A 14,129-nucleotide genomic window follows, 5' to 3' on the forward strand; every position below is an offset into this window, starting at 1 on the left:
CAGTTACCATGGAGATCTAGCTCCACATCTACTTACATTCAGCCATAAAATTTTACAGGAAATTACTGCTGAAATACGCATCGTTAATTTTATTGTAATTTTATGGAAACCGTTTCTGGTTTTTCCATTTTTATTAGTGTATGTGTGGCAGATGTTTCTGAGAGACTTTAACTCTTTGATTTCTTCATGTTGTTGTTTTTATTCAGGTTCTTCAGAATAAGATCTGTCGCTGGCTGACGTTTCCAGAGTGACATCATGGCGGCTGCAGCATCTGGTGAGTCCAGTCTGACTTTAATATTACAGATATTATCATCTATATGTGGTGAAAACATACATTTTTAACTGAAATTAAAGCAATTGCAGCATTTCTTTAAAGCAGTGTTTCCCACCTGTTAGTCAGTTTGCTCATCTTCATTTCATTTATTTCACTTGTTACTGTCAACACTTCTTTAAAACATGGTGTGTTACAGTTTGTCTTATTTTCACATGATGTTTAAATCCTGAGTAGGTTTAGTGTTTTCTGATGGACATCTGCAGTCCTGAACAGAAGTTTACAGACAAATGTAAAGACCAGGTTTATTATGACAGTCTGTAGTTTGCAATGACTCCGATAACTCTAAAATTTCTACGATGGAATCACTGAAACACATGTATTTCTGAAAAAATACAATCAAGTGTTTTGGTTCTATCATAGATTCATTAAAGGTCTTCTGGAAGTCTGACAAAATCTACTGGATCATGAGCTTATAAACAGAAATGTTAATATTTGGTTAAATTTGTCCATTTCCTCCTCATTTCAGTTCTTCTGGTTTCAATCTTCTGTTTATCTTTGACTCCTCTGGACACTAAACCTACCATCAAGCATGGAGGTGGCGGTATCATGATACTATCAATTTAACTGACTCAACTCTGAAACAGAAAGAGGACACAGTTGGTGCAGTTCCTAAATTTGTCGTCTTTCTAACTCAGACTTGGTTCTTCAGGTTCTTGATGGTTTAAATCAGGACTTTGGGGAGACCAGTCTAGAACCTTCATTCTAGAACCTTCATTCCATCCTGATGGAACCATTTCTTTACCACGTCTGATGCGTGTTTGGACTCATTGTCTTGTTGAAACGTCAATCTTCTGCTGATAGTTTTAGGTTTTCCTGAAGAACGTGGAGGTAATTCTCCTCCTTCATTATTCCATTTACTTTATATGAAGCTCCAGTTCCACAGAGCATGATACTGCCACCTCCATGCTTGATGGTAGGTTTGGTGTTCTTGGGGTTAAGACAAGAGACAGTCCTAAACCAGCCCTTAAACGGTCTAAAAAAAGGACAGAAATCAAACCTAAACCATTCCAAAAAATGTCCAAAACCAGTCAGAATATAGTCTGAAACCAGTCCTAAAAAAGTCAACAACCAGTGCAAAATCAGGACCAAAACCAAATCTAAATTAAAGCTGCAAGCAGCATTGGGCGGGACCTCGCCTCGCCCCGCCCCCCTGCACGGTCGGCAAGCAAGTGCCGTCCATGACCGAAGATGAAATCCAGAGGAGTTCCTCTGCCGGAATATTGTACGGTTTTGGAGGAGATAATGTTTAAAGGTTTTGCATATTTTGGTGTATAGCGTAGAATAATAATAATAAGAAACGAAGCAAATACAATAGGGACTCGCCAGCTCCGCTGGCCGCTTCGCTGGCTCGGTCCCTAATTAGTCCTAAATAAAGTCCAAGAAACACCAAAGACCATCTGAAACCAGTCCTCATTCAGGACCAGATCCAGAGTGAAATAAATCCTAAACCAACTTTAAATCACATCCAGAACCAGCAGAATCAAGACTGGAACCAAACATAAACCAGTCCCAAGAAAGTCCAGAACCAGTCCAACATCCAGTCTGAAACCAGTCCAGAAGCTCTTCTACAAAGTCTGTAATAATATCCACTAGTTGTGTCGGCCACTTTCTCCTCCTGTTCATTAACAGCAGTACTTGTGGGATTGTGTTATTGTTAAGGTTTGTGTGTAATTGTTGTTTTCTGTGTTTTCAGTGGAGCATCAGCAGCGCACAAGCAGCCTAGAAGGGCTTCCCCCCAACAGTAAGTTACAGCTGACAAGGTTTCTTTTACAAATTAATGAAAATTAGAGTTTTGTTTTTAACTTTCATTTTAAGGAAATCATCTCTACTTCACTTCACCTGCCAGTGGTCAGAATGTTATATCTGACTGGTGTAGGTTATCACTTAGAAATGACATCAGGAGACGTGGCATGAGTTTCCATAGTTACACTGACGACACATTGTTGTACATCATCGTGTCGCCTGATGGCTATTTGATGCCCTCTGTATTTTCAACATTAAATCATAGATGGAAAAGAACTTTATACAGTTCAGCCAGGACAAAACTGAGGCTCTGATCATTGGAACTGAAACTTTTGGAGTCATCTTAGAGTCCTCTCTAAAACTAATGCAGAGGCTCTTAGAACTAATTTTAGTCATTTATTTCTGTTTTTTCATATTTTTATCTATTTTATTCTACAGTGTACAGTTTATACTTCATTTTTATAATTTTATTATTGTTTTTATGATTTTTGACCTTTATTTTGTCCATCTATCTACCTCTATTTTAATCATAGGTCTTTTATTTTATATCATCTGGAGTTTCCTCATTGCACGTTATTTAGAATAGCATTTCCTCATAACATGATGTTGGGGTGAGGATGGCGGGTGGGAATAGGACTAAGGGGTGGTTTGTGTTATTTAATTGCATTGTTAATATTTTATCTGTAGAGCACTTTGTGTTAAATGTCATGTGGTCCATTTTGTTTGTGAGCAGAAAAGTTTTTAACTGTTAAAAACCAGAGCACCTTGGAGTGTTTTCTGGGATTTTGAGTCTACATCCATCCCATTTAAAGAACACCTTAAACTAACTTGTTTGAATTTTCTACTGGAACATTTTGTTTAGTTTGTTGTCTTCAGGATTTCTTTGTGTCTTGATTCCAGTGTCTGAGCTGAGGGTTGTTCTGTTGGGGAACAGCTGGTCTCAGAGGAGAGACGTGGGGAACTTCATCCTGGGAGAAAATGTGTTCAGCACCGAGGAACCCGACTGCTGCCTGAGAGTCCGAGGACGGTGCAGGTGGAAGGAAACGGTCCTCATCAACCTTCCAGATCTGCTGCATCCAAAAAACTCTGAGGACAAACTGACGGAGTTTACAGAACACTGTGTGAGACTCTCTGATCCTGGACCTCATGTGTTCCTGCTGGTTCTACAGCCTGAAGACTTCACTGAGGAACAGAAACTGAAGCTACAAACAGTCCTGGAAAACTTTGGTGATCGCTCATTTGAACATTCCCTGATTCTGCTGTCAATGCCTACAAAAGAAAATGTAGGTTCCAAAAAGAACTACAAGGAACGTCCAGCATTAAAGCACATGATCAAAATGTGTAGATACAGATATGTGGAACAGGAGAACCTAGAACTTCAGGAACTGTTTACTCGCCTTGCTCAGATTGTGAGGGAGAACAATGGAGAACATGTGAGCTGTGACTTACCTGAAAATGCTGCAGTTGGGTCTCATCAGAACCTCAGTCTACAGACAGCGGTACCGGCCAACTTTGATCCAGATCGAGCTGCAGGTGAGTCCAAGAAAACATTTTAACATTAATGCAATCAAAACTGAAACCTCATTTTGTTGTTTTTAGACATTTGTTGACACAAACTGCTGCTTCAGATCAGACTAAATGACATTTATGTCTTTGTGATGTTAAATTAGTAGAACATTGTTCTTCAGTTTAGAGTTTAGAGCATAAAACCTTTAAAGAACAAGAACTAAAATGTTGTCGTGAGTCCAACACTCATAAGTTTACTGATGGAAAACACTTTAATCGTACACTCAAAAAAAATATAAACGCAACACTTTTGTTTTTGCTCCCATTTTTTATGAGATGAACTCAAAGATCTAAAACTTTTTCCACATACACAATATCACCATTTCTCTTAAATATTGTTCACAAATCTGTCTAAATCTGTGACAGTGAGCACTTCTCCTTTGCTGAGATAATCCATCCCACCTCACAGGTGTTCCATATCAAGATGCTGGTTAGACACCATGATTAGTGCACAGGTGTGCCTCAGACTGCCCACAATAAAAGGACACACTGAAAGGTGTAGTTTTATCACACAGCACAATGCCACAGATGTAGTGTGCAGTTGACATGCTGACAGCAGGAATGTCATCCAGAGCTGTTGCTGGTGTGTTAAATGTTCATTTCTCTACCATAAGCCGTCTCCAAAGGCGTTCCAGAGAATTTGGCAGTACATCCAACCAGCCTCACATCCACAGACCACGTGTAACCACAGCAGCCCAGGACCTCCACATCCAGCATGTTCACCTCCAAGATCATCTGAGACCAGCCACTGGGACAGCTGCTGAAACAATCGGTTTGCAGAACCAAAGAATTTCTGCACAAACTGTCAGAAAGCGTCTCAGGGAAGCTCATCTGCTGCTCGTCGTCCTCATCGGGGTCTCCATCTGACTCCAGTTCGTCGTCGTAACAGACTTGAGTGGTCAAATGCTCACATTGGATGGAGAGGTGTTCTCTTCATGGATGAATCCCAGTTTACACTGTTCAGGGCAGATGGCAGACAGCATGTGTGGGTGAGCGGTTTTCTGATGTCAGTGTTGTGGATGGAGTGGCCCATGGTGGGGGTGGGGTTATGGATGGGCAGGCGTCTGTTATGGACCAAGAACACAGGTGCATTTTATTGATGGCATTTTGAATGCACAGAGATACCGTGGCCAGATGCTGAGGCCCATTGTTGTGCCATACATCCAAGAACATCACCTCATGCTGCAGCAGGATAATGCACGGCCCCATGTTGTAGGATCTGTACACAATTGTTGGAAGCTGAAAACGTCCCAGTTCTTGTATGACCAGCATACTCAGCGGATATGTCGCCCATTGAGCATGTTTGGATGCTCTGGATCGGCGTATACGACAGCGTGTAACAGTTCCCGCCAATATCCAGCAACTTCACACAGAGATTGAAGAGGAGTGGACCCCCCATAAAACCAAACTGCACCTTTCAGAGTGTCCTTTTATTGTGGGCAGTCTGAGGCACACCTGTGCACTAATCATGGTGTCTGATCAGCATCTTGATATGGCACACCTGTGAGGTGGGATGGATTATCTCAGCAAAGGAGAAGTGCTCACTGTCACACATTTAGACAGATTTGTGAACAATATTTGAGAGAAATGGTGATATTGTGTATGTGGAAGAAGTTTTAGATCTTTGAGTTCATCTCATAAAAAATGGGAGAAAAACAAAAGTGTTGTTTATATTTTTGCTGAGTGTAAATGACGGTGATTTAAGTTAGACTTTAATAAAATAGAACCACTGCAGTACAGGAGTTTATACTTGGCTTGACTACACAATGAAAAGTCTTCTGTCAGTAGGACTCAGAATGATGGAAATCAAGAAAAAAAAGTAAAATTTCTTGATGACCAATTTTATACGATTTTACATTTAAAACATGTCTACCAATGATTGAGAAAAAAAAGTGACTGTCAATGTTATAGATATGGAACAGTTCCACTATCTCTTTATTTCTCTCTGCTCTGCTCATCATCAGTAGAAAGATGTTTCACCATGCTGAATGTATCTCCACCTACTTGATCCTCTGTTTAATGTTTCTGAGTCATGCTGACTTTATTTTATTCATCCAGTAGCTTTGGTTTTCCTCTCAGTCTCTGTTGTCGTCTCCATTTTATGTCATTTTGTTTGTTGTTCTGGTTGTTTTCTGTCTTTTTTTGTCATTATTGGTCTTGTTTGTGTCACGTTGTGTTTTGTTTTTGTCACCTCTCAGTTTGTGTTTTGTCATTATGTGTCTGTTTTCCTCTTGTATTTGTCACTGTGTCATTTTGGTCATTTAATGCGTCTTTTAGACCGTTTTATCTGTGATCATTTAGTGTCTGTTTTTGTTGTCTCATTTTATCCTTCTGTGTCTCATTTTAATATTTTTTTTGTCTCATTTGTGTAATTTTGTGTCTTATTTTAGTCATTTTTTTTCTTGTTTTTGTCATTGCGTGTCTCTTTGGGACAGTTTTGTGTCCTTTCATTTAGTGTCTTGTTTTTGTCACTATGTGTTCTATCTTCTCTTGTGTTTGTTAATTTGTTTCATTTTAGATGTTTTGTGTCACATTTAATGCGTCTTTGGGACCGTTTTAACTCTCTGTGCTCATTTACTGTCAGTTTTTGTTGTTTTGTGTCTTATTTTGTCATTTTGTGTCTCTTTGTTTTGATTTTGTCTCCACATACTGGAGATGTAACAGTAGAAAGATGTTTCTCCATGCTGAATGGATCTCAAACAACCTGCTCCTCTGTTCTGTTTCTGAGCCATGCTGACTTTATTTTATTGACCCAGTAGCTTTGGGGAGTGAAGATTCAAATGAGACATGCTGAATAAGTGATCTTGATCACATCATCTGACTCTGAGCTTAGATTTAGTTAATTTCTCAGATGGAACTGTTCATCATACATGATTAGTTCACAGATCAGTCAGATAAAATATTACAAATAATAATGCTCTAAAAGTGAAAGACCAAGCTGTTAAATTAATGTTGATGAGAGTCTAACTACATTTCACTGTTTTATCTCCTGGTGTCTGGCAGCTCGAGGACTCAGGATTGTGATGTTTGGGAAAAGTGAGGAGGAGAAGATGAAACTAGGAAACTTCATCATGAAGAACAAATCTTTTGACTTTCAGAGATTTTCTCAAACCAAACAGTGCGAGTCTGCTGATGGAGGGTGGAAAGAAGAACCTTTAACAGTCGTGAAAACTCCAGACGTCTTCAGTCTGTCTGTGGAAACAGTGAGAGAAGAGATGAAGAGATGTGTGGATCTCTGTTCTCCTGGACCAAATGTTCTGCTGCTGTTAGTGAAACCTTCAGATTTCACTGAAGAAAACAGAAAAACTCTGAAGTTCATCCTGAGTCTGTTTGGTGAAGACGCCTTCAAACACTCCATGGTCATCAGCACATACAACCATCAGTGGAACGAAACGAGCGTCTCTGTGAACCAGCTCCTTCAGGAATGTGATGGACGACACTACAAGATGTTTACTAATGACCACGGACTGTTCATGGAGAAGATCGAGAACATCATCTACGAAAACAAAAGAACCTTCCTCACCTTCACTGAAGAGACAAGAAGACCAAAGTCTGATCCCATCAGACCTCCTCTGAACCTGGTCCTGTGTGGTAGAAGAGGAGCTGAGAAGACTTCAGCAGTCAACGCTATTCTGGGACAAAGAAAGTTTGGTGGACCTGAAGACTCATCAGAGTGTGTTAAAACCCAGGGAGAGGTGTGTGGACGTCGGGTTTCCCTGCTGGAGCTGCCTGCCTTGTATGGAAAACCTCAGGAGGCAGTGATGGAGGAATCATTCAGGTGTATCTCCCTCTTTGATCCTGAGGGCGTCCATGCCTTCATCCTGGTCCTACCTGTGGGTCCCCTCACTGATGAAGACAAGGGAGAGTTAGAGACCATCCAGAACACATTCAGCTCTAAAGTCACAGACTTCACCCTGATTCTGTTCACTGTGGAGTCAGATCCTACAGCTCCAGCTGTTGTTGACTTTATCAGACAGAACAGAGACATCCAGGAGCTCTGTCAGAGCTGTGGAGGAAGATACATCATCTTCAACATGAAGGACAAGCAGCAGATCCCAGAGCTGCTGGATCAAGTGGACAAGATGAGACTGTCAGATCAGAAACCTCACAGCTACACAACAGGAATGTTTGCTCATGGCCAAATGGAAAAGATCCTACAGCTAGAGGCTGAAATCAAGAAACTGAAAAAATATGATGTATTCAGCTGTAAGTATTTCACTGTTTTTATTTTCTGCTGTAGCTGATTCTCCTAAACTCTGTTCTATACAAAGTTCATATTTTAAATCACTCTGTTTGGTTTCACAGCTGATGAAGAGCAGCAGACCTCAGAGAGTCTCAGGATTGTTCTGATCGGGAAGACTGGCAGTGGAAAGAGTGCAACAGGAAACACCATTCTGGGAAGAAAAGAGTTCATCGCCAAATCCAGTCAAAATTCAGTCACCAAATGTTGTCAGAAGTCAGTGGGTGAAGTGGACGGACGTCCTGTTGTCGTGGTCGACACTCCTGGACTGTTTGACACAACGTTGTCTCCTGAAGAAGTACATGAAGAGATGGTGAAATGCATCAGTCTTCTGTCTCCAGGACCACATGTCTTCCTGCTGGTGTTACAGATCGGCAGACTCACACAAGAGGACAAGGAAACATTAAATTTGATGAAGAAAAGTTTTGGGAGGAATTCAGAAAAGTTCACCATCATCCTTTTAACTAGAGGAGATTCACTGGAGGACAGTGACCAGTCTGTTGAAGATTACATTAAAACATGTGATGATTCCTTGAAGAAGCTGATCTCTGACTGTGGAGGAAGATACCACGTGTTTAGTAACTATGATAAACAAAACCAAACACAAGTCAGTGAGCTGATAACAAAGATCGACACCATGGTGAAGGAAAATGGAGGAAGCTGCTTCACCAACGAGATGCTGCAAGAAGCTGAAGCAGCGATACAGAAAGAAATGGAGAAAATCTTGAAGGAGAAGGAAGAAGAGATGAAGAGAATGATGGAGGAGCTGGAAAGAAAACATGAGGAAGAAAAGGAAGAAATGAAAAGAAGAATAGAAGAAGAGAGAACAAAAATTGAAGAGGAGAGAAAACTGAGAGCAAAACTACTTGCTGAAATGGAGGAAAACATCAACAAGGAGCGTGAGCTGAGAAAGAAAGAAGAAGAAATCAGAGAAGAAGAGAAAAGGAAACGAGAAGCTGAGGAAGAAAAATACAGACAGAATCTAGAAAAGGAACTTGAAATGTTGGACAAACGGATTCAATCAGACCAAGAAGAAAAGAAAAACGTTGACAGAAAGCTGGAAGAAACCAGAGATGAGATGAGAAAGAAACAAGAAGCCTGGGAGGAAGAACGAAGAGAGTGGTGGAAGAAACAGAAACAAGAAGATGAAGAGAAACGACAGGAGGAGAAAAGAAAAATAGAAGAACTTCGAGAGGAGTTCAAGCAGAAACAAGATGAAAATGAAAAGAAAAGAAAAGAAGAAGATCAAATGAGGAGAGAAGAGGAGGAGAGGAAACAGAAAGAATTACAGGAAAACCATGAGAAAATTATCAACAATGAGCGTGAGCTGAGAAAGAAAGAACAAGAAATTAGAGAAGAAGAAAAAAGGAAACGAGAAGCTGAGGAAGAAAATACAGACAGAATCTAAAAAAGGAACTTGAACTGTTGGACAAGAAAATTCAATCAGACCAAGAAGAAAAGAAAAACGTTGACAGAAAGCTGGAAGAGACCAGAGACGAGATGAGAAAGAAACAAGAAGCCTGGGAGAAAGAACGAAGAGAGTGGTGGAAGAAACAGAAACAAGAAGATGAAGAGAAACGACAGGAGGAGAAAAGAAAAATAGAAGAACTTCAAGAGGAGTTCAAGCAGAAACAAGATGAAAATGAAAAGAAAAGAAAAGAAGACGATCAAATGAGGAGAGAGGAGGAGGAGAGGAAACATAAAGAATTACAGGAAAATCACAAGGAAGACATCAACAAGGAGCGTGAGCTGAGAAAGAAAGAACAAGAAATCAGAGAAGAAGAGAAAAGGAAAAGAGAAGCAGAGGAAGATAAATACAGACAGCAAGTAAAAATGCAACTTGAAATGTTGGACAAACAAATTCAGTCAGACAAAGAAGAAAAGGAAAGGATTTACAGAAAGCTGGAAGAGACCAGAGACGAGATGAGAAAGAAACAAGAAGCCTGGGAGAAAGAATGAAGAGAGTGGTGGAAGAAACAGAAACAAGAAGATGAAGAGAGACGACAGGAGGAGAAAAGAAAAATAGAAGAACTTGAGAAGTTCAAGCAGAAACAAGATGAATATGAAAGAAAAGAAAAGAAGATCAAATCAGGAGAGAAAAGGAGGAGAGGAAACATAAAGAATTAGAAGAAAGCTACAAACGGACCTAAATAAAATGAAAAAGACGTACGAAGAGAAAGCCAGAGAGAAAGCTGAAGAGTTTAATGAGTTTAAATTGAAACACATGGAGACCTATGAAGCTCTGAAGGAACAGCATGCTGAACAAATGAAAGACAAAGATCAGAAGTACGACCTGCTAACAGCACTTGTAGCCCACAATGAAAGACGAGAGAGACAAAACATCACAGACAACTTAAGGACTTTGTGAAAATTATGGCCAAGAAGACAGAAAATCTGACAAAGATCAGCGGCTTACTGGAAAAACAGGAAGAGGAGTTGAAAAAAGTGAAAAATGTCACGGAAAAGGGAAATCTGCAGAAAAAACATGAAGAAGAATCAGTCATTTGATAGATGAACTTCTGAAAGCAGATGTGAGTTTATTTGATTGTGTCGGGAACTGGCTCTTTGGAATAAGGCCATAGTGGCTTTCTAAACATGTATCACAGCTTAGGGATCCCAGGTAGCTACATGTGTTCAATGAGTCTCCTCAGTCAGGACATGATCACTCTGCTATGAATCTCATCATGGAAGGATGGACTCAGGTGTTTCTAAGATCATCTTAATGCACTCATGGTCTGCATCTGTGTAGGATGAAAGAGTTCTTGATCACTGCAGTCATTTTCCTCGTCATAATTATCAGATATTTGCCTGCAGCTCGTCTGCTCAGGACGTTGGAGACAAACTTCACACCTCTTTCTGTGAACAAATGTGAACTCAGCATCAGCAAGTCAAGCCTTCCAGAGTTCACCTTTTAAGAACAAAATTCTCCTTTTTGTGTCACTTTTGCTTCATCACGGCTCAGATTGTGAACTTTATCGGCGACCCGCTGGATTAACAAAAGTCTGAGTCTGTCTACGTTGTCCTGTCAATATCTGCTCCTGGTTCCAGTACAACTGAAGATGATCAGGAAATTCAATCAACGGTGAAAACTATGATAGTTCCTTGTAATACTGGGGGGGAAAAACGGTGAAAATCTGACAGCAAAGATGCCAGAAAAAAAAAAAAAAGACAGCTGTAATGTTCTAAAGAATGGTGGATATCCTGATTTAAGCAGAGTACAACAGCATCATTTTATGATCACAAACACTAAAAGAATAAATCATTATTTGTAAAAATTACTGATTTTTAATGTGGACATTATTTACAGTTTTGGCCCGTTTCTTTTTTCAGTCAACATGTAAATTAATGTTCCTGTGATTTTACTGAATATTTTCTGTAATCAAACAAAACAGGTAATATTTATAAAATAAGTGTTTAAAATGTACAATTTTAAGTCATTCATATACATAAATTTTCCTTCAAATAACAAATATTTGTAAAATATTTCGATTTTTGCTGATTTCAATACAGTCATTTTCGAGTTAAATTTCAAAGAAAAAATATTATTTGTGAAAATATCGATTTTTGATGTGGACATTATTTGTAGTTTTGTCGTGATCTTTTGCTTCTTGTCGTCTTTTTTAATGGCAGCATGTTAATACCTTTTTTCAATTTCACGAGATATTATTTCTAATTTAGCAAAAATGAAAAAACTATATAAAGTAAAAGTTATGGATTTATGCTTTCTATCAAATACCAGCAAACATCTGTAAAAATGATCACAATTTTGCTGACTTAAATACAGTAAAAACAACAAAAACTTTTTACAGATTGTTCTTTTTTTTACAGTTACCGTGTAGAATATTACCTTTTTCCTGTAATTTTATGAGCTCTAATCTGGAACTTTACATAACATGAAATATTTTTACATAACTAAAATAAATTGTTCAAATTTACAGTTCAAACTGTAAAACCAAAACATTTTTTACATTGTGTGATTTATTCAGTGGCAAAATTCAACAATTAAGTTGACAGTTTGGACAAGAAGTTTAATAAAAGTTTGTTCTGCAATCACACAAAATCACTTTAAATTCTGTGAGGTTTGTTAAAATCAGTTTTATATGGCAGAGAGTGTGTCTTATTTTGAAGGTTTTTACAGTGAAAATGAAGCAAAACTAAATAAGAATGGAGGTGTAACAAGCTGATGTTTAGGTTGTACTTTTTTAGGTCAGAGGAAAGTTTCTGTTCTCTTAAACTGTATTTATTATGTGCTGTTTTGTTGGGAATCATTGCCTTTTTGTTGTTTTTCGGTATTTCGTTGCTTCTTTCATATAAGAACTGATGTTTATAAGTGTTGTATTAACTTCAGACTGATAGATTTTTATGCTGCGTTCTGTATTGTCACTATAAAAGATGAATGAATGTTTCTCTGCAGGTCAGTGTGACTTGTTAATCAGATGAACTGATCAAACACTGAAACACCTTCATTCTCCACTGACTTTATTTCAGTGATATATTGTTCTGATGTACTATGTAGTACTGATGTTACTGTGATAAAATACCAGTAATCGTCATTGGAACAACAGTAAATGATTTTACTGTTCAGTTAAACATGGAACTGTGTGTCTAAAACACTCCAAAGTGACTTTAAATGCTGAGCAGCTTTAATGTCTTTAATAAAGTTGTCAGATGAGATCAGTTTTGTATTTAATGAGCTTTAATGAGTCTGTGGGTCGCTGTTGGAGAACTTTGCTGCTGTCTGATCAACTTTCACTCAGTTTTTACACTTTGTTCTTTAAGTTACTGAGACTTTGTGAACATTTTATGACTCAGAGATGCTTTAACATTTTACTTAGACACCAATGAATATAAAAGCTCTAGTCCTGCTAATGTTAGATTACTGACCAGTTTCATTCACCATCATCTAATACAGTAACATAAGAAATTAGCAGCACACATGTATTATCATCAGTCTAAAAGGCTAACTAGCTGATTATATGTTAACCTAAGACTGCTATGCTACATCAGCTTGCTGTAGCACTAGCTAAATAGCTAACTAGCTGACATAATAGCAAAATAGCAGGATGAACGTACGATATAATCTGTCTAAAAGGCTAACGAGCTAACTCTATCTGAAGCTAAAACTGTTTTATCAGCTTGCTGTAGCACTAGCTAGTTCAAGGAATCTTTATTATCCCCATGGGGCAACTCGCTATACAGCCAGCAGAGCAAGTCAACAACAATCACATCGCAGAGTACCAAGCACAGACAATAATAACAACAATGGATATCACAAACGGGTTAGTCAGTCACTTGTTTAGCAGGACAATTGCAGCAGGGACAAAGGAATGTTTAAGTCTGTTTGTCCTGCATCTTGGCAGGATGTACCTGTGGCCTGATGGGAGCAGCACAAACTCACCAACCAAGGGGTGGCTCTGGTCAGTGAGGAGTGTGCGGGCCTTATTTAAGGTTCTGAGCTTATGTACATCAGAAAGATTGTTGAGATTAATACCTACAATTTTGCTGCACACTCTCACTATACTCTGTAATTTGTTTTTGTTTTTAAGTGAAGGTAAGCTGTACCAGCAGATAAAGAAAAGGTTAGAACAGACTCGATAAAACAAGAATAAAACATTTTCATAAGAGTACTGTCAACCTTAAAACTCTGCAATTTCCTTAAAAAATACATGCGTTGATGCGCCTTCCTACAAACAGCATCAACATGAAAGTCGAAAGACAGCTTGTCATCAATATTAGTGCTGAGATATTTATACGTATGGACCCGCTCGACGGCTTGATCCTTGATGACAAGAGCAGGGAAGACTGACTGATGTTTCCTAAAGTCTATAAACATTTCTTTCGTCTTAGACACATTGATGTGCATAAGGGATGTGGGACACCAGTCAGTGAATTCCTGCAATACAGGGCCATGGTCAGGGTCGTCACTACTCAGCAAGGACACAATTACTGAGTCATCCGCAAACTTCAAGATGTGACGCCCCACATGTTGGCTGCTGCACTCGTTTGTGTATAAAACAATCAGTAAAGGAGAAAGGACGCAGCCCTGAGGTGATCCAGTGGAGGAGATGAGGGTGTCTGACAAAACACCATTGACCCTCACACGTTGTGGTCTTTCTCTTAAAAAATCCATTAGCCAAGCTATTAGGCCAGGATCAATGCAATGAAAGTCCCTTAGTCTTCCTGCTAAAATGTGTGGCTGTATACAGTTAAAAGCAGATGAAAAGTCAAGAAATAAAAGACGGGCAA

At 39.0% G+C, this 14,129-nt stretch overlaps 2 protein-coding genes across 3 annotated transcripts in view; one reads left to right on the forward strand and one right to left on the reverse strand.

The window, feature by feature from the left end:
• LOC110946101 (protein mono-ADP-ribosyltransferase PARP14-like) overlaps nt 1-14,129 on the reverse strand; it is a 108,663-nt gene that overhangs the window by 41,241 nt on the left and 53,293 nt on the right. Inside the window, exons 5-7 of the mRNA XM_051950570.1 lie at nt 7,167-7,210; nt 6,797-6,835; nt 3,527-3,604 (exon numbers count right to left, since the gene is read on the reverse strand). The gene's annotated coding sequence lies outside the window, so the exon portion shown is untranslated. The remainder of the gene's footprint in view (nt 1-3,526; nt 3,605-6,796; nt 6,836-7,166; nt 7,211-14,129) is intronic.
• Nucleotides 1-14,129, forward strand: part of LOC110964162 (GTPase IMAP family member 8-like) — a 61,816-nt gene that overhangs the window by 1,650 nt on the left and 46,037 nt on the right. The window contains exons 3-7 of one of the 2 annotated variants that reach the window (XM_051950583.1): nt 207-274; nt 2,028-2,075; nt 2,978-3,610; nt 6,647-7,849; nt 7,949-10,663. In XM_051950583.1, the coding sequence (XP_051806543.1) occupies nt 256-274; nt 2,028-2,075; nt 2,978-3,610; nt 6,647-7,849; nt 7,949-9,291 (3,246 nt within the window). In that variant the 5' untranslated portion in view covers nt 207-255 and the 3' untranslated portion in view covers nt 9,292-10,663. Of the gene's footprint in view, nt 1-206; nt 275-2,027; nt 2,076-2,977; nt 3,611-6,646; nt 7,850-7,948; nt 10,664-14,129 lie in introns of those variants that run through there. The other variant, XM_051950584.1, reaches the window with a different exon arrangement.

The sequence above is a fragment of the Acanthochromis polyacanthus genome, chromosome 7, assembly GCF_021347895.1.
Source record: "Acanthochromis polyacanthus isolate Apoly-LR-REF ecotype Palm Island chromosome 7, KAUST_Apoly_ChrSc, whole genome shotgun sequence".
Classification (NCBI taxonomy): Eukaryota; Metazoa; Chordata; class Actinopteri; family Pomacentridae; genus Acanthochromis; species Acanthochromis polyacanthus.